This window comes from Melanotaenia boesemani, chromosome 13 (genome assembly GCF_017639745.1).
Source record: "Melanotaenia boesemani isolate fMelBoe1 chromosome 13, fMelBoe1.pri, whole genome shotgun sequence".
In the NCBI taxonomy this organism is placed as follows: domain Eukaryota; kingdom Metazoa; phylum Chordata; class Actinopteri; order Atheriniformes; family Melanotaeniidae; genus Melanotaenia; species Melanotaenia boesemani.
In genome coordinates this window covers 11,230,159-11,249,338 of record NC_055694.1, presented here as the reverse complement: position 1 = coordinate 11,249,338, position 19,180 = coordinate 11,230,159, and the positions used below count along the sequence as shown (strand labels likewise).

General features: G+C 40.6%; 2 protein-coding genes across 10 annotated transcripts in view; both read right to left on the bottom strand.

Annotated features, from left to right (window-relative positions):
• Positions 1-25: 25 nt before the first annotated feature.
• Positions 26-13,756, bottom strand: brpf1 (bromodomain and PHD finger containing, 1). 7 transcript variants are annotated; one of them, XM_042004203.1, is made up of 16 exons: positions 13,472-13,756; positions 11,223-12,004; positions 10,838-11,027; positions 10,452-10,739; positions 9,796-10,313; positions 6,901-7,090; positions 6,633-6,773; positions 6,305-6,433; positions 5,723-6,098; positions 4,258-4,560; positions 3,913-4,164; positions 3,668-3,815; positions 3,323-3,456; positions 2,173-2,288; positions 1,930-2,084; positions 26-1,191 (listed from the first exon to the last, which is right to left on the bottom strand). In XM_042004203.1, exons 2-16 carry the CDS (start codon positions 11,957-11,959, stop codon positions 1,008-1,010), a joined length of 3,861 nt encoding a protein of 1,286 aa, XP_041860137.1. In that variant the 5' UTR covers positions 11,960-12,004; positions 13,472-13,756; the 3' UTR covers positions 26-1,007. The 7 variants fall into 7 exon arrangements, with proteins under 7 accessions (XP_041860137.1, XP_041860134.1, XP_041860139.1 ...); XM_042004200.1 differs by having other exon boundaries at positions 13,508-13,756; XM_042004205.1 differs by having other exon boundaries at positions 2,173-2,285; positions 13,508-13,756.
• A 979-nt stretch (positions 13,757-14,735) lies between these two features.
• LOC121651135 (serine/threonine-protein kinase WNK2-like) overlaps positions 14,736-19,180 on the bottom strand; it is a 46,443-nt gene continuing 41,998 nt past the window's right edge. For all 3 annotated transcript variants that reach the window (XM_042003050.1, XM_042003051.1, XM_042003053.1), the window contains 3 exons: positions 18,261-18,305; positions 17,462-17,763; positions 14,736-17,335 (listed from right to left, as the gene is read on the bottom strand). In XM_042003050.1, coding sequence (XP_041858984.1) covers positions 16,985-17,335; positions 17,462-17,763; positions 18,261-18,305 — 698 coding nt within the window. In that variant the 3' untranslated portion in view covers positions 14,736-16,984. The remainder of the gene's footprint in view (positions 17,336-17,461; positions 17,764-18,260; positions 18,306-19,180) is intronic.

Sequence of the window (19,180 nt, the reverse complement as noted above, 5' to 3'; positions counted from 1 at the left end):
AGCATGAAATCCACAAGACAAGATTAAAAAAAGCGTCATTTTCTTTATTATTAAACTTGTATTTTTATGCAATCTGTATTTATAAAAGTTCTAAAGCCTTCAGCCTGAGACTAAGACAGACAGTGAGGCAATCGTGTTTCAGTTTAGTCCTCATTATTAATTGACCAGCGGCCCGAGTGACATGTAAATATGTTAACAAAAATGTTAAAAACAACAACAAAAAAAAAGAGACAGACTGACAAACAAAAAAATATACCACACAACAATATCTTGTGCAGTCGGAGTGATTAGAAGTAGTCCATGATGAAACAACGCTGTGGATCTTGTTAACAAGAAGTCAGTGGAATAAATTACAGTAATGTTGGTTCGCCCACAGTCAGGCTGCAGCAGTCTCTCTTTGTGCTCCTCTGGTATTAGCTGTTAGCACCAGGCCTGTTTTTTTTTCTTTTGGAGAGGTGGATGAAGGATGAGAAAAAGATGTGCTGGTAGAATGGCGTTCATAGCCATAACCCAAGTGTGTGCATTTAACATACAACACATGCATTTCCCTGTTTGAATGTAAGATTACATGTGTGACCGCATGTGTAAGAGAGACAGGGGAAGGCAGACTTGTGTATGCATCATCGTGTAAAACTAAGGGGGGGGGGGTACTTTTGTTTAAATCAGTAAACCATTTCATTTCTTATAAAAATGTATATCGACCACATGTAAGGTATATTTTGATTCATGAATCTGAACATATTATATTTTCAATCATTATTATCAATATCACTTTTTTTTCCAATTTTCCTTACATACAATATTTTACATGTCAGATTAAATACGGCTTAGTGTGCACCAGTGTGAGTTTCGGGGGGGGGCAAAGTAGTGACTGTTTTTCCTCCCACATTTTGCTACTGGCACAGTTTCCTTGTGATCTCTTGTGATCTGGGACTGGGCTCTTCAGATTGATGCATTACCTCTTGGACACTTACAAGAACCAGTACATTAATTTTGTGTGTATGTGTTCAGTCACTGTCACTGGTTTCGCTGCTGGGGTCTCCCTGGACTTTGCTGCGGTGCTGCATGGCACGGTGATAGGCCACTTGCACAGATTTACGAATGTTGGATTTTCTGCCCTCCAGCATCTTCTCCTTGTCAAGTTCCTGGTCCACCCCGAGCGGCACCAACTTGGAGCGCGGCAGCCACTGCCTGCATGCATACAAACACACTAAACTGTCATTGTCTTAATATTTACAACCCCACATAAACTACATTTATCTACGTTTTCAAAAAAATAGCAAAAGGAAAATTGCAACATGCGTTTATAAAACATTAAGAACAGACTCAATATTTAGTTAAAGCATAAGAAAAAATCCTCTAAAGGCATAACAGGCCCATTGTTCCTTGTAGTGTATAGAGTTTCCAATTCTTTACAGGGTGTGTCCTGAAAACAAACCTCTTACAACGTCTAAGTAAATAATAGAATAAGAACTTGCTCTTCACATTCAATTTCACGTGCATTATTTTTCTTTGCAAACCTTGAGCATACATTATGCAGAGCACATGGTGACCTAAAATACTACCTGTTTTTCCCCTCCTCCTCTATTCTCAAAAACCACGATTGCCCCATTTCTGCTAAATGTTTTCTCATCTCGAGCTTTAGCACAAGGCCTGCTGTTTGCTTTGAAGTTTTGCCACAGACGTATTTGCGAGCCTACATCCAGTAACATGAAAAGCCTGTTTTGCTTGCATATTTTATTTTTCTGCAACTGCTTTAAGGTTTTGAAGAGGTGCAAAATATCAGCTAGAATTAAATAAAAAAAAATGCAGAGCTCAGCACTTTCAAACATGGGAAATGGTTTATCTGCATGACGCATCAGATCTTTCTGGGTTAAAAAAGGATTATTGATAATATAATCTGATTTTAAAAAGACCAAGAGCACTGACCAAGTTCTCTTGTTGTCAAAGAAGAGGACAAGGAACAGGTGTTCCCTGGCTTCCTGGGTCATTTGCTCCCCAAGTTTTAACACATCCAAAGGAGGTACGGGGATTGGGACGCCCCGATGGAACACACCCTCCCTGGGCATCTTTGGGTCAATTATCTGGAAGTAAACAGAGGTATAAAGATGGTTACACAACATCAGGAGAGTGTAAGGTAACGTGACTGTACTCTACCGCAGTGTGTCTCACCAGAGCTGGATATGAAGGATAACCCCTGCATTTAGCCCACACCAGGTCCAGAGCTTCCAGAGAGGAATAGTCATCAGATGTCATCCAGCATGCTGACCTTTCCCGGCCACGCACCACTGACAGTAAAGAAAACAGAGTCAGAGTTTCACTTCTTTGCCAGACAATGGCCAATGAGCACTTATTACAACACAAAATGAATGAGTCGCTTTCTGCTTCTGGATAAACTGGTCATGTTGTGAAATGTAGAGCTTGTAAATGCTCAGGCTGGCAACCCAAACAAAACAGGGCTTGTTGTCATTACTATCTTTGAGCACATCTCATTTTTCCTTTACACAGACAACAATACAACAGCATGAACAAACATGAATCGAAAATGTTTCTTTTTTTTTTTTTTTTAACAACAAAAAAACCTTTTCTGTCTACCTACGCTGCCATTAAGCCACAAGCCACGGGCAAGAAAATAAGGAACTGCATGTTGGCAGTGCATCCAATACTATCTTTAACACCCATCTCTAACATACTATCTGCCTCACTGCAGAGATATCCAGGTTCTACTTTGATATACACACAGAGTAAAGACCTATTTTGACTGATTCTTTGCTCCTACAAAACAAACGGCACCGATCAATCTACTAAAACAGAGAGATGCCTTTTTCTCAGATTAAAAAAAAAGACACCACTTTGAAGTTCATGAAATTTGACGGAAAGGTAAAGTGTAGCCAAAGGAAACAACATTTTGAGGAAGGCCTTGATGGTTTCTTTAAAACTGCAACAAGTAGAAGGATGACACCCTCTGAGCACATGACTAGTCTGGTTAGAGGATTAAATGGTGAGGTTCATCTTGATGAAGAAAGTTGTCTCTAATAACCTTAAAATTATCAATAAATCAAGCTTTAGGCAACAAAAAACAAACAAACCAAATAAACAAACTGAACAGCAAAAATCCAATCACTCTTAAAATGTAAATTATTTGTAATAATAAATAACCAGTAGTAACTGGGGCTTCAATCAAATCATCAGATTGGGAAACACTATATTGACCTACTAATAGACACAATGATACAATTTATATTTTTTAAAAAGAGCTTCATTAAATGATAATGAACTGGTGATGTACTTTGGGGCTTTTATTGTGCATAAAGGCACTTACAATGTGAGACACCCCGTGATCCACCAACTGAGTAGGAATCATTTTCGGTGCCTGATGTTTCCTCACTGCTGTCCTCATGAAAGGCGGAACGAGAGAATGAAGGCTTTCCTCTGCCCTGCTTAGAGGGAGTTGTGCTGAAAGAAAAAAACATATGAATACAGGGGCACAGCCGCAACACAAGTGTTCTCATGTTAAAACAGAAGAGACATGTTTGTTTGAATTACTGGGACAAAATGTAGAGTTTGTGGGTTTGTTACTGCACTTGGCATCTTTAACTTTCCATGAGTTCTTTCATTCAGTGGTTTCAGTAAATGATGGGTAAGAAGTACTCTGTGGAGTAATCACCTGGTCCTGTCTGAAGCGGCACTGCTGCTGCTGCTGGTTGTGGACTCAGAGTCTGAACTTGAACGAGGGAGACGAGGCTCGTTTCTGTACACACGGAAGCTTTCTGTTACTGGTTGGTTTCCTGTATCGAAACCATTGCTCGGTAAACCTGAGGGAAGGAGATAAAGAACTGAGTGAGTGCATGACTCAGAATTTCTGCATTATTGTTGGCAAAGACAGAATGTTATTGTGAGCTGTCTTCACACCTGGGAGCAGGTCATCATTGTCGCTGTCGCTGTCAGAGCTGGAGCTTGTGCGAGGGCTGCGAGGCCTCTTCCTCTGCCTGTTTGTTGACAGCAGGGTGAGTTGTGGGGGGCCAATGGGGCTTTGGCTAACCCCTGCCCCGGTGTAGCCAGCATCCCTGTTCTTTGGGGGGCGTCCTGGCCTTTTGGGAGGTCCAGCCATTTTTGGGTTCTTCTTAGAGAAAAGGACCGATGTCCGGCGGCCAACTTCTGGGGCTGGGGCAGACGAGGACACACTCCAATTTAATGATAAATGCTTTATATTGCTCCTTGCCACATTACATTACTAACACATTTTCCAAAACACACCCTTTCCTCCAATCTCCTGGCTGCTGCTCTCACCCCCCTCATCATGGTGCCCTGCAGATGATGAGTGATGAGGAAGAGAAGAGCCCCGGTCTCCCCCAGACTCCCGCCCCCCCATGCCGGAGCCTCCCTCCCGTTGGTGTGCAAGCTTCCTCTTGATCACACTGATCTCCTTTCTGAGAGCTTTGGCTCTGCGAGACTGACCGATACTATGCTTCCCTGAGCTGACCTCGTCGAGATGCACCTGCAGGAAATGCAGCTGCTCTTCCAGCGGTAGTCGTCGTCTGTTCTCTGGCAAGAGCATGTCTGCAAAGGCAGGAGAGCAGGGCAATTAAAAACTTTAAATACACCATTTTTAAAACCCATCTTAAAACTCACTTTTACTCACTGGCCTTCAACCCAACCCTGTGAATTAATTTTATTTTGTTTTCATTTATTTTTATCAAGTTTTTTATTGTCTGGATTAGATTTTTTTTCTATTTTACCCCTTTTATTATATTTTATTCATCTTAATTGTTTTATGTTGGTATTTTTATGTAGCTTAGATGTATTGGACTTTATTCAGCTGCGCCTGGAAACAACAAAAGTGTGATATGGGTTGTTTCCAAGCAGATAATTAGAAAGGAAGTAATTATATGAACTGATTTTTTAAGGAAAAAAAGAAAGAGGTAAAACAATAAAAAGACAAACAAAAAGAATATGTGATGTGTTAGCTTAAAAGAAAGCTAAACTGTTTGAATGGCGCCATCTACTGGTCATAAGTCTTTTATGTCCGTAGCAGTAATAAAGATCTTTATTAAGTATAATTTTCTATATTTACATTATTTCAGTGCTCAGTATCTAGAGAAAAAAAAATCAACACTCAATCACTGAGTAAATAAACCCAAAAGAACAACACTGACCACTAGACCAAGGAATCCCAAACTTTTTGAGCCACCGTGACGGCTGAGTGGTTAAGGGTCATCCTGCGCCATCCTCTAAATGTAAGTCTTGAAAACAGTCATAAACTTCATAAATAAGAAGGATAAATAAAGGATAAAGAACCTCATGCCCAAAATTAGCTTCTCCCGCCAAGATGATGCCAAGTTCAGATTTTTAAACTGGCATAAGCAATAATTTGGTTGTTTATGCTTTATTTTGTTAAAAATTAACGTGTTAATTTCACAGATTAATCTGTATCAACCCAGTACCTTTAACACACCTACCCTTAAGTTTATTTGATAATTGTAGGCTATATCTATATATAGACCCACAGTTTGGGAAAGGTTGCACTAGGCTTTGGTATGTTCCTGCCTATTGTATAGTGCCAGTGTCGTCTCCTAATGGCCAGAAAATTTGTTTCAATGACCAAGAAGTGTTCTAAAAATAACTAATCTTTAAAAATATTTTCCTTGTCATCTATTCTTTCTCTTATTCTAAAAATGTTTGACATCCACTAACCTGATGATAATGAAAGCGGAACACTTACCATCTTCATTAGAAGACAGCGGCCGTTCTCTCTCTCTGTCCCGGTCTCTCTCCCTCTCTCGTTCTCTGTCTCTTTCGTGGTCACGTTGACTGTCTGGACTTGGCTCGCGATGGAGGTGCATTCCAGTCTCATAATCGAATCCTATCCGTTCAGCTTGCCGCCTGGCCGTTCTTATGACAGACCCACCCATCTCTCTGAGCCGCAGGGCAGCGCGATAAAACACTGTGTCCTTGGCGTTGTACTTGAGGCAGTTGTTGACAATAAGGCCAAAGTCAGCCTCAAAGGCCTCAAAAGTGAGGTAGCGATGGGATTCTAGCAAGTTCCACATGGTCTGAAAGTCCATAGGAGTGTCGATGTGCTCCAGGTAGTCTGGCACCTGGTGGACAGAGGGAGGCGATCAGACACAATCGAGACCTGCATGTTCTGATGAGCATTTGAAAGCTTCTGCCAATCACTCATTGATAAGCCTTGCAGTAAATTAAACACAAACTACACAATAATAATGCACCAGCATAATCACGGCTCCAAACAAAAACAATGAGTTGACAAGTCTCATGCATGTTCATGACTGTGTTCATTCACCTCTTCAAGTGGTACAGGCTCAGTGAAAAAGTTGTTTGTGTCTCTTTCCTGTAACTGAACTAATGTACTCCTCAGAAGCACCAGGAATGGAGTCAGCTGCATCTCCAGCGCCATCTGCTGCACCTTAATCTAAACACAGTCACATGTTTATTACTATACTATCCAGGCTGAGCAAATGAACAGAAATATATCTAGTAACAAGTTTGTATATGTGCACAAATTTAACTTATTCTAACAAGAGGAAAAAAACAAACCCATTTTTTACTGACTGCTGCTACTGTAACGGTTTAAAAATCCTTGCGATAAAACTGAAGTTATTTTGTCTCACCGTCTCCCTCTTGAGTTTTTCCCTCTTGCGGATGAGCTCCACTAGGAGCCTCGCTCTTTCCAGGTCGTGTCTCAGTCTCTGCCATGCCTTCAGCTGTTCCTTTAAGGCCGACTGTTTCTCCTCGCTGTCCCTCTGAAACACCAACACGTGTACAACAAATACATAAACTCTCTGGAGAAGATGGCGCTCAAGTTATTGAGACAGCTAAATGACAAACACATCGGATCTTTACAGAATCATTTGAAAAAGAAAAAGAAAAAAAAATTACTATAGGAAGTTGTGTTGAAGGCTGTGGTGGAATCGGGTCAACGTGCCGTTGGGAGGGGAGGTGGGTTTGGAGCCGCCGCAGGAGAGGAACACCGTTGCGACTTTGCCTTTTTAGGGTCCAGTAGCTGTGAAGTCGCTGCATGAACTGGCTTTTCCTGGGTACCGTCAAATTACTTGTGATTTTGCTGAGCCTGGAGAGAAGGAAACACTGATTTTACACTTTGAGTCCCAAGTGATAAATTTAAAAACTTTGTTTAGTCCTTTGTTTAGTTTTTGTTTATTTGTATCCAGGATCCCCCCCCAACATGTCTTCCTGGGGTCCACGTATAAAGCAATAATACCAGAAATTACTTTCTGACAGAGCAGAATTTAACCCCCACAACTCAAAAACCCCAACTCACCAATCACCCCACACCTAAAAGATTAGAAATACAATAAAAGATAAAATGACCAATACTGTAAAATACACAATCAAGCACTAACAAGAGAAACAATGCATCTCATGTCCTCTTAGAATCTGATTTCTAATAATAGTAATAAAGTGGTGATCCTGTATAAAACTGTTTCCTGCATAGCACATGATCTTGGCATGGGAACTACGACATGACCAACCATAGCCTGTCTAGTGATGTGACTATGTCTGATATTGACATGGGAAGGTTTGCCCTAAAAGAACAGCGCAGAGCTAAGCATGCAGCTTTATTCTGCACCAACTGAAGTTTGAGCAGTTCTTTTTTTTTTTGGGTGCATGTGATGGCCCACCACACATGGTAATATCCACACCTCTCCACAAGTGTAGATCTACTTTCATTTTATTTGCAGCCCTGAGTCTAAATACCACACATTCCATTTCACATTACTTCATTACTAAATTACTTTAATTTTTCATACCTAACAATGTTAAACACATCTAGGCACTGTAAGATTAAATTATGTTTTGTATTAATATTTATTTCTTTTTTTGAGTTACCTGGAGTTCAGCCTCTCCTTCATGTTGCAGCAAAGGCGTGGTCAAGGGCTGAGGATTCTGATAGGCTGCTGCCAGCTCCATTGGACTTGACCACATGCTGCAGTGTCATAGGGGTGTTTGGGGATTTCTTTTGAGGTTTTGGTAACTGTACTTTTTAGTAGCCATTGTTTAGCTCAACTTGTATTTAAGTTCACCTGTTTGATTGTTCAGGAGGTCAGTTTGTTTATGTTCATTCAGTTGTTTGCTTGCTTAAGTTCTACTTTGTTCTGATTTTGAGTCTAGTTATATTTAATTGGCCTCTTTTATCAGTTTGTTTAGTTGAAGTTTTGGATTTTGTAAAACTTAAGATTTTTGGGGTAAATAAAAAGACCCAGGTTTTTGAACAAAAACCTCCTGTGTCCTGCTGCCTTACTGCTTGGTCTGGTGCACTAGACCAGATAACAGAGCAATAGTCAAGATGAGACAGAACTAACGATTGTATAACTTGTCTGATTGAGTGGTCAGTCATAAAAAATGCACATTTATTGATAGTGGACACCACTCTTCCCATTTTAGTTACAATGCTACTGATATGATGAGACCGCTTTAGCTGTTCATCAAGGGTTACACCCAAAAGCTTGAATTTGTGGACTTACTCCAGAACATAACCCGTCATTGTGATAGACAGAGGCAGATTGTCTTTTAAAGCTTGATTAGAACAGAAAGTTATGCGCTTTGTTTTGGTATATTTAGAAACATCTTACTTTTATCGACCCACTTAAGACTGGTACACACATTGTCCCGATTTTGCCTCTTCCCGACCTCAAACGGCAAACCATCGTGAGATTTTCCTGTCCAATTATCATTTGGTCTGTGGTGTGTTATGAGCCGATTTGTCCCGATAATTCACTCCGAAACGGGTCGTAGCCGACAATTTGGAACAGTGAACATGTTTAATATTGCAATGCCGATTTCTGAGGAACACCGATAACACGTACATTCTGACTGCGTGGGTGGTGACGTGGTGCGGAATGTAGCCAATCAGAGAGCGAGCTGGCTGGGGAGCAAGGAAGTAAACAAAGTCCGTGTTCACACCTTCTCCAGTCTGTTATTTTTTTCCCAAGACCACCATCATTCCCTCATCCTATATATCCTCTTCCATGCTGTGTGTTGTGTTTTTGTTTGTTACTATGTTTCTTCTTCTTCGTTTTTGCCGGTTGTTGCTATGGTTCTTCTTCTATGTTTCAACATTTGTCCGGCTCAGAGGACTAGATTGTATTTGAGTTACTGGACAGCATCGTCGTGTGTGTTGTTCTGTGATTACATTTTCAGAGCACACCACACACAGTAGGCTCAAAACTGATTTTTTTTTATCTTCACGTGTAAGGTCTCGACCAGATAAAAAAATCTCACAAGATTAAAAAAAATCGTTATGTGTGTACCAGGCTTTAGGCACACAGTGAATGTTACCTTGTAATGAGTCTTTTACCTGAATCATTTAATTTTAATGAGATGGGTGGTATTTTCATAATTACAGTAATTCCTATTGGATCTAATACTCTTTACCTTATCAATAAAAAAGTTCTTAAAATAATTTGCAATATCAGCTGGTTTAGTTATAAACTTCCCTTCTGATTCAATGAATAAGGGGACATTTTCATTTGGTCTGTGTAAAATATTATTTAAGGTCTACCAAAGTTTCTTTCCATCATGCCTTACTTGATGAAGTTTATTCCTGAAATAGTTTTTTTTTCTTATGGATATTTATTTTTGTAACCTTCTTTCTGAGTGCCTGGTAGTTTTACACAGGGTTTGATCACCTGATAAATGAGTTCAGGTCTCATTTATGTTGACAGAATTAGTCAAAAACTGCTGTCCCACAAACTTTTCTGTCTGGATTTTTCTGGAGCTGCAAGACTGCAAGGTGCAGATGTAAAGCATACTTACCTGTGGGGAGGTATGCAGGGCACAGACACCACTGGTGCAGCAGCTCTCCTCTCTGCCAAGATCTTTCTTGCTCGTTTCATCTTCAGCCTGGATTTGGCCTTCGCCCTCTTTGCTCGCTCAGAACTCCACCCTTTGGAGTCCTCGTCATGCCCGAGGCTGGCTTCATCATCCTCCTCCAGCTCTCCTTCACTGTGAGATGACCCCATGCTGGCCCCGCCCACTCCTCCTAAAGGTCGTGCTGATCCTGGGGGTGTGTGAATGTCACAATACGCCGTCTTGCGGACGCTGAAAGAGGTGCCGTTGGCCCCGGTCTCTCTTACAGGCTCCATTTTCATGTAGAGGCCTGCCTGCTGGGCGCAGGTGACATGGAAAGCTGTGTAACAGTTGGCTTTGTGACACTGGATGCAGGCACCTGAGCCACGCTGTTTGCAGATGTAGCAGGTGAGCTTCCAGCGTGCAGGAGGGATGTGCTCGATACTGTCAATCGGCTCCAGAAATACTGTGTTTGCAAAGCAGACCTGAGAAATGGCAGCAGAAGTTATTTTTTTACTGGGGTAGTGTAAAAAAAAAGTCAAACAAAACAGCTGAACAGCCACATAGTGTGACTCCCTCAACTGTACCCTGAACAAATATTTATGTATAATGTTAGGATTTACCTCTGGGATCCAGAGGGCGCACACTACATGAGCCCAGCGTGCATCATCTGTCTGTTTGAAAGCACCTCCCTTGTTGGGACACAGAGCACAATCCACAGCTCTACTTGGCGACTGCAAGCAGCGACGACATAGCCACTGACCCTCAGGAATATAGGGCACACCATAGCACTCTTGGTGTACAGCCAAATTGCACATGTCACAAAACAATATCACATTGCTGTTCTGACACTCTCCATCGTTACAGATGCAGCAGACTGCATCCTCATCGATTAAGGTGCTGGGATCCGCCTGAGAGATAGAGCAACATGACACATCAGAGATGAATAAATCTGTGCAGGTTTTAATGTCCGAATATCACTGTTTCCACTGAAAACAAGTTCAGATACCTTGTTGTGGCTCTCAAAGTAGGACTCCTTCTCCAAGCGGTCCATGAGATACTCAAAGACCTCCTGAGGGATGGGTGGCACACCATCACGCCGCCGTTTGTCGTTCATAATACCAAGCCAGATGTAGTCCTCCTCATCGATGTCATACTCTACCTCCTCATCCAGCTCTTCCACTGACTTATCAATATACCTTAAGTCCAGGATTGTACAAAGGAGTCGAATTTGGATTTAATTTTATAATAAGAAAATGGGACATAGAAATGCAATAAATTTTAACATTCAGCAAGTATATAAAATCTGAGGTGAATTTTATAAATGTATGCATCAAAAGCTGCAGCTAAGCTGGTGACTGTTTACGAGCCACACAAGAATTCTAATCACAGACCTGTAGTAAGACGATGGTCGAGGAGGGGCATCAGGTCTCTCTTGATCCAGTTCTCTGAACACTGCCTCTGGGAGCTTGACTGCAGGACCAGACTGAGCGTTATGATGAGATGAACCTTCCTTCTTCTTCTCTTTACTTTTATGCTTCCCAGACTTTGGTGTGGCTTTGCCTCCATTAGAGGATGGGATATCTGAACGATCCTTGCCGCTTCCACTTACTTCACTACCTCCAGCCCCACCATCACTACCATTACACACGCCTCCACCATTACCAGTTCCAGATGGTGGTGCATCCTCTGCATCACTATCTTCCTCTGACACCACATCAATGTTCTCAAAGATGCTAATGCGGTGAATACGTCCCTGGATCTCCAGCTCCACCATACTCTGTGCCTGAGCATAGGTCATGGTCTCTCTCCCCGGAGAGTGAGAGTGCTCTGACCGGTTAGGGCTACCAGGTGTGTTCCCTTCATGACTCAGTCCTCCCCCTCCATTACCTCCACCATCATCAGTATCTCCTGACCCGCCCATTGATGCACGAGGTGGACGACCTTTTCTTTTTTTCTGGGGTATTGTCTGTGCAGGTGTTGGGTTGTCATGATCATAGTGGTAAAGGTGATACTCTATGCCACTGTAGCTTTTGTAGACCTTTCGGCAAGTCTCCACAGGGCACTCATATGGGGGCTTGGTGGCCCGCAGGTTGTGACAAAAGGTCTTTACATCAAAATCCAGCCCCATTGTGCCAACAGCCACTGCTGGGACAGATAGTGTTCACGTTTACATCTGAAAGAGAAAAACACAAAAGGGATGCATGATTCAATATATGTACCGCATACAGCAGATTACTAAAATACTTCATTGTTGCAGTTTAAATTACCAGTCTAGATAAGATACACCAGCATGTATTTCACCTGTTGCAGTCAGAGGTCAACACCACTCATGTAGTGTACATGTACTTTAAGTATTTCCATTCCACTTAATCCTTCTTTTACATGAAAAGTCAATGGGAAATATACTTTTTATCCACAGCATTAATTTGACTGTTTTAGGTATAAGTTCATTTTTGCAATGATGGTTCAACATCTTGGATAATAAAATGAGATTTCCACATACAACGCTGATGAAGATACAGCCATCCTTTACTGCAATTCGCTGCTATAGGATCTTTAATGCAAACCATTGCTGATGATGAATTTTTTTCTTTATTAAGAACCAGAATACTGGCTATTGTACAGTCACGTGATCATGCCCCCTCTCCCAGAGGTAAATAAATTATGTTTTCTCTCCCAGTAACAGGTGCAATCCAGGTTAACAGTTATGATATATATGAACGTCAATCATACTGGGCTATCATGTAATGGAACAAACAGCAATACAGCTGACAAAACTGTTCGTTTACAGCCCATGCCTCTGGGGAAAAAAAGAAACGTCAAACGAAAACAACAGTGCCTACCGACAAATGCCGGCTTACCATTTAGCCTTTCAAAACAACAACATACATGTTTTTACTCCAGCTAACGTTAGCGTTAGCATTTTGCTCGTTTCCCCCCCCAAACAATGAAATGCTGCAGCAAGCGCTATTAGCCAGCATGCTAACGGCAGCTAGCAAACAACAAGAAGCCACTTTCCAAAAAGCATAGTTGAATAAAACTTGGCGTATACACATATTCACATAAAGTATTTTTATCCTCTTGTTTCCATCTTAACTGACTCTCTGTGCTTTAGTTTTCTCTGGAGACGCTTTTTAGGCATGCTAAACTAGCAGTGTTCACGGGTCAAACGTTAGCTATACAAAGACGTCAGGAGAATGTTACTAGGCGTTTTTTGAGTAATTAATAACAAAGCACAGAACAAAGTGTTTTAAGTGACATACACAACAGTCTGACTGTAACCATTCAGCCCCAGTGTTTCCCTCCATAATGACCTCACCCTGTAGATCCCAGATACTCGGCAGCAAAAATGACAGTTTAAGGACGAGAGCAGCATGAGTGATTAGATCTAACGCCCAATTAAACACAGGACTACTAACGAGACAATGTTAGTTCTCTATTTACGCACGAATATGTTTATGTGATGTTTTGCAGTCTGATGAAAATAGCCAGGCGTGCTTATTTTGGATAAGGACTCTCCTAACGTCACTTTGGTGTTGTGAGGGCACAGTGTGTTAAGATGGATTACTGTAAATACCACAGAATCACACCTACAATCAGCTCTCAATAGTTATTTTGACCAAATGTCTACAAAACTAACCTTTTAACGTTAACACTACACGTTATAAACACTTACTACTCCACGTTCCTCAAGAAAGACTGCGTGCTTCGGAAACCTCACAGCAGCTCAGAAGGGGTGCAGTTCGATTTTAATTCATTAAATAATCCCAGATGAAAGCGCGGGAAGCACTAGTACTGTGAAATGTTTTTTTATGAAACAATATTATATCCGGAACATTTCATTGTGTGTGGAATAATTCAGGAACTCCCTTGAACAAAAGGAGCAACCATTGCTGTAATACTGCGCCGTAGACGCGGGTTGACACATTCGCCACGCAAGGCAGGATCTCATTCGACCAATTTCAGATTGGATCGGATGGAGGGACGCAGTGGGCGGGACGTTACGCTATGATTGGTGGATGAAGTTGGAACGGTATATGTAATTGGTTGATAGAATTAGAATGGGTTGGACCAGTAATTAGAGTTGATCCAATCCAACACAAGCTATATTTTGGCTTCGACACCAAAATAGAACCTACGGTTACATTTTAATCGACATTTCATAGTAGCAAATTATATCCCCCTAATGGCTCACATTTATTGGTTCACATTTTATACTGTTTCCATACAGACACAACTCTTGATGTTGCGAATCTGTGGCTTTGTAAATAAATAATTTTAAAAAATGTCCGTAAAGCGTAATGTCTGGCCTGTATGGTCAACTGACTTTCCAATAGTTAGAAATGTAACCAATATACTTGAGCATTTAATAAATATAGCATATCTTCTACATTTGTAACTCTCGTTAACAGTGAAAGGTAACTGCGTAATGTATTATATAAAAATCTAAGTAAAAATATAAGCAACCAAATTAAGTGTTACAGCAGGTGAAGAATTTAAAACTTCAGTTTATTACCTACAAAGCCAATTCTTTTACCGCTGAAGTTTTCTGAAATGTTTAAATAGGCTGATTATGCAATATATATCAAAATACATACATATATTTGTTAGCATGATCATAACTCTGTGGGTAAACAAAAGGTCAAACTTACAAGTTCAATTTTGTTCAGGAAATTTAAAAAAAATGACGATTTTCAAATAGTGAAATATTAAATCAGGCTTCAAAAAGCATATAAACAATTGTCTGTGTAAAACAAGACAAATAGAATTAAAATTATTTGGAGGTTTGTGGCTTGTTATTGCCATCAAACTTCCCCAGACAATTGCTCAAATAGTTTTTAGAGAAAAACTATCCCATAAATGACTAAACAATTTTTATAAAGAGAAATAACTGAGGCACACCATCAAGCACAAAATATTTATTTCTCTCTCAACATACAGTCTGTAATAAGAGTGCAGCAGGACAAGGTGGGGTAATGCAGTGGGATGTAGAGCAGGCAAAAGCAATCCCACACCATTTAAATACAAGCCTTTGGACAATCGGAGCATAATCATATGTGGGCAGCCAGAAGTGATATGTGCAGAGAAAAAAATGTTAAGACTTCTCTGTGCATTTTAGCTCTCCATTTGATCACTGTGTCCAAATGAATATGAATATGCAAACAAGTTATCCCCTCCTCTGCTCTCTTGTTGGGAGAAGTCAAGGAGGTGGAACAAAACATACCAGATACAAGTGACAGAGAACAGAAATCTCTTACTATTAGAAGTATTTCACCAAAGCAGAAGACTCTGCATAATATCCTATAAAATTCCAATTCAAACTGAATTGATGGAATAATATACATCAAAACAACCCTGCCTTTATCAGCATTACCTCTAAACAGTCAAAATTAAATGTACAAATACAAGCTACAAGAAAACTTTACAATTCACAGCTTTGGCAGGACAGGGGTGCTGAAACTTTTATATTGTGTTGTGAAGATGTGACATTTGTAACCATAATATATGTACTGTTTATTTGCTTTGTGGAACATGAAAGGTTGGCCATGCTTGTCAGTAATTAAAAAAATACAGCTGAGTGAAACACACTATACAGTGCAAGAACTCAAACATAAAGGGAGACTGTATGTTGTGCAAATCCCCCCCAAGTCAAGTGTCATTTTAATTTTGCATTACATTACTGAAAAGAAATCAGGCGGTCATTAAAAGCAAGCATGTCCTTTGTTAATTCAAGGAATATTAGTCTTGCGTACCATCACATAGAAAAAAAATGCTCAACTTTACAGTAGAATCATCTTAATAAAATAGCAGCGCCCCCCCCCCCCTCAAAAAAAGAAAAAAAAAGTTAATCAAATGAACATCAAATAAATTATAAACATCCCACCTAACTGCTGATTGCACAAATCATTTTACATAAGGTATATGTTACGTACTAGCCAAGTTAAAAAAAACAATTTAGCAGTAGTGAACTGAGACTTTGCTGGGTGGTGTGTTGTATTTATACTTTAAATGGTAGCCATTTACTGTTGTTTTGGTGATTTGTGACTTTGCTCAGCTTTTTAAGCTTGCAGCTGTTGCACATATCAAACATAAGGCTTGTGGCAAGGCCACGATCAAAGCTTTATGGAGGGTTTAAATTGCACTTCTGAGCCTCTAACCTTCAGATATTAATTGCTACATTCTGATCAGAACACTACCAGAGGCATACACTGTAGAAAGAGCTATGTACAGTATGTATGGCTCTGGACACCGCCTTTTCACCACAGCACTGCCAGCTCTCAAGCTGTCCAATGCGTAGGTTGTCCAATTAAAGAAAGTGTGTGTGTGTGTGGGAGGGGGGGGGAGAGGCTGTGTCCGACTGAACCATTTGACCTGAATGAGTGAATTTTGGCAGCTGGCAAATAATTTTTTCCATCCCTCATCAGTTGTACATTTGTTTCTGCAAGGCATCAGAACATCTCACCACTATGGCATTCCATCTGTCACAGGGGTGAAAAGTAAACAAGAGTTAAAATATGATTCTACTTTTTAAATAAGAATATATACTGTGTTAATAGTGCAGTACTAGAAGGGCATTCATATGTAAACAACAAAAAAAAAAATCTGCAATGCAAAAAAAAGAGGCTGCAATCAAGCTACCTTTAAATAAAACAACTTGGATGCAAAAATGTTAAAAAAAAAAAAAAAAAAAAAATCATAGAAATCCATGTTCAAGGCACTACATTCTTGAAAATATTTTAACCGTAAATACTGTTCTGTCACTGAATCCCAAGACACTGGTATTTGGATTCCAATGTAGTGTTTAAAGTGTACATAAAACAAACAAAACAAAAAGGCAAGAAGCAATGTGGAAACTGCAGTAACAAAAAACAAATTAGAATAAAAAAATTGTGAAATATATTTTGATAAAATGTCTTGTATGGCTGAGTTTAGTTAAGACTAAAGCCAAAAAAAGCATTAGGCATTCATACATACTTAACATGAACTGTATAGTATTAACACACATACACACACGCACACACAACTGAACAGACTAACAGATATACGTGTTGTATAAAGAATACCAACACTTCCATCATGTTATTTACAACATCAGACTATGTACATGTGTGACTGAATGGAGCAGACACACAAACACAGTTTAGGTAGCAGATCAGGTAGTCCTAGTGGTTTTTGGAAAGGGAGCATTCTCGGGATTGTGCATGACCAAAGGAAAGGCTCGGATTCCTGGGTTTGCCACTGTGGCGTAGGGCATCGCTCTCGGAGCACCAAGTAAGCCTATGGGAACGACAGAGCCTACAGGACTAGGCAAGCCAGGCCACTGCTGGGGGTAAAGAGGACCTGGGACCATCCCACCATAGGAGCCCACTGGCACAAGGTAACCAGGAGGGAGTGTTGTGGAGGAATTTGGTGCTAGGGCCGCAGGCATACCAGGGCTTAAAGCAGCAGTCATTGGGCATGAGAGAGGAAGCTGGAACTTGTTGGGAACTACATGGCATTTTATCTGAAACAGAAGGCAATTGTAGAAAAAGATGCACAGATTGATTCCCATTTACATAAAACAAGAAATTCCATACAGTTATCACACTAATAAATCCTCTTATTGATTGCTTATTTCAGTTTCACATACCTCTTGTGTAACTGCTCCCATCGGCGGCAGCCTGCCGTCCAGGCTCTGCTGGTGTTTCTGCTGTTTTATCTGGTTCAGGGAGGGCCGTGGCTGACTGGCTGCTGCTACAGTCTCCTTTGTCCAGTCATCTACGAGTTTGTGGAGATCTTCGGTAAATGTGCCTCTCTTGTTGTTGCTGTTGTTGGTCTGGACCTGAGCGAGTCGTGTGAATGGCTGATGAGAGGGTGAGGGCGTGGCTGCAGTTACTGATGGCTGTGTTTGACTGGAGGCTGTCTGTGCTGTGGTGGTGTTAAGAGATGACCCTGAAAAGACAAAAAAAAGTCTCACAAATCTGCATTGATGGTGAATATTAAAAAGAACGACCGCCGACTGTCAAATCAATTGGCTGCTGTGTGGCCAAATTTGAGCCAGTTGTGTCTAAATTAACCTAAAACACATTAACTAAAGTCACTTTTTGGTGAGGCCAAACTAAATGTGCATATAGTTACAACTGACATCCTGCCAACATAGCAGTCAAATGATTACAACAAACATGACTTCAATGAGGAAAATACAGAAAAAAAAAAATCAAACATCTGATTTGCAAGCAGTGACAAATTCCACGTTCAAGACATGTGGGCACATCGCCATGCAAAACAAAACAGTGCAACAATCTGTAGTCTTGGTACCCACGTCTTCAACAAATAGTACAACATTTTCAAGAGCCAAAATAATAAGAACAAAAGTGTACATACAAACAGGACTAAAGTAGTGAGGTTAGAGTTAGAAATATAGAGAAAAAAGTAAATTAGATAGTTACTACTACTGCGCTCTTTGCCTAGACATAGTCGTTTCAGAGTGGACCCTATGAAAAGGTAAAACAGCACAAGACAGAAACAGTTAGGCCAGGACACATGGCACACCACAAGTATGTGGACAAGCTACTTCAAAAGCACATTCAGCTATCAAAACAAGTGGGGAGAGAGAAAGAGGAAAAAGGGGACAAGGGGTTGAAAAAAATCTGAAAGAGAGAACCTAGGTGTCCCTTTTAAACTGGGCAATCACTCGGGAAAGCTGGCTACTAGAAGGTGTTACTGATGAGTAGTGGAGGAAACAAACTGCTCTCGATTGTGAAGTTGAAATGTAAAGCAGCTCCTGCTTCTTGTCAGGATAAAGACCTTCAGGTTTTATGGTGAATGTAAAACTGTCTGACAGAGTTTCCTGTTCTTTATAATGCAGAATTAAAAGAAAATTCGGTGAAATGCACCTTAACTGTCTCTACAAATAGGGATATTAATCATTCAGGTTTACTAGTTTGCAAGTTTCTGTATGACTGGTTTACTAACTGGCAGGCAGACTGAAAGAGGAAAACTGTTTTCTAAGAAAAGAAGACTGGAAATTAGATTGAAGTAAACCAAAAAAAAAAGATCCCTTTGTCCATGTGAGAAAGCCTGTGAAACAATCGTGAAACCTAAAAAAATAAAATTTAAAACTTAACGAGCACACACAATTACTAGTTGGAGTTTGTCTAAGTCAGCACTGTTTATACATGCAGGAGAAGTGAATGGGAGGGAAGAAATTAAAACAAAAATAACAGTAATATTGATGATACAGCCCTTCATATGGCGAAGCATGTCTCCATCAGTGCCCTGCCTGGTGCCTGCACCATGCACGTCTTCTCCATCCAAACATGAGGGACAGAGAGCAAAAGGGCCCTGCCTACCAGGGAGGGTTGGGGGA

What these genes read in the sequence shown, in the direction of transcription:
- brpf1 (XM_042004203.1), bottom strand. Translation starts at nt 11,959, where the DNA reads ATGGGGCTGGATTTTGATGTAAAGACCTTTTGTCACAACCTGCGGGCC. An exon ending in AAAAACTCAAGAGGGAGACG is followed by an intron (nt 6,434 to 6,632) that starts GTGAGACAAAAT and finishes GACTGTGTTTAG; the next exon opens with ATTAAGGTGCAGCAGATGGC. An exon ending in GCCGCTTCAGACAGGACCAG is followed by an intron (nt 3,457 to 3,667) that starts GTGATTACTCCA and finishes TTTTTCTTTCAG; the next exon opens with CACAACTCCCTCTAAGCAGG.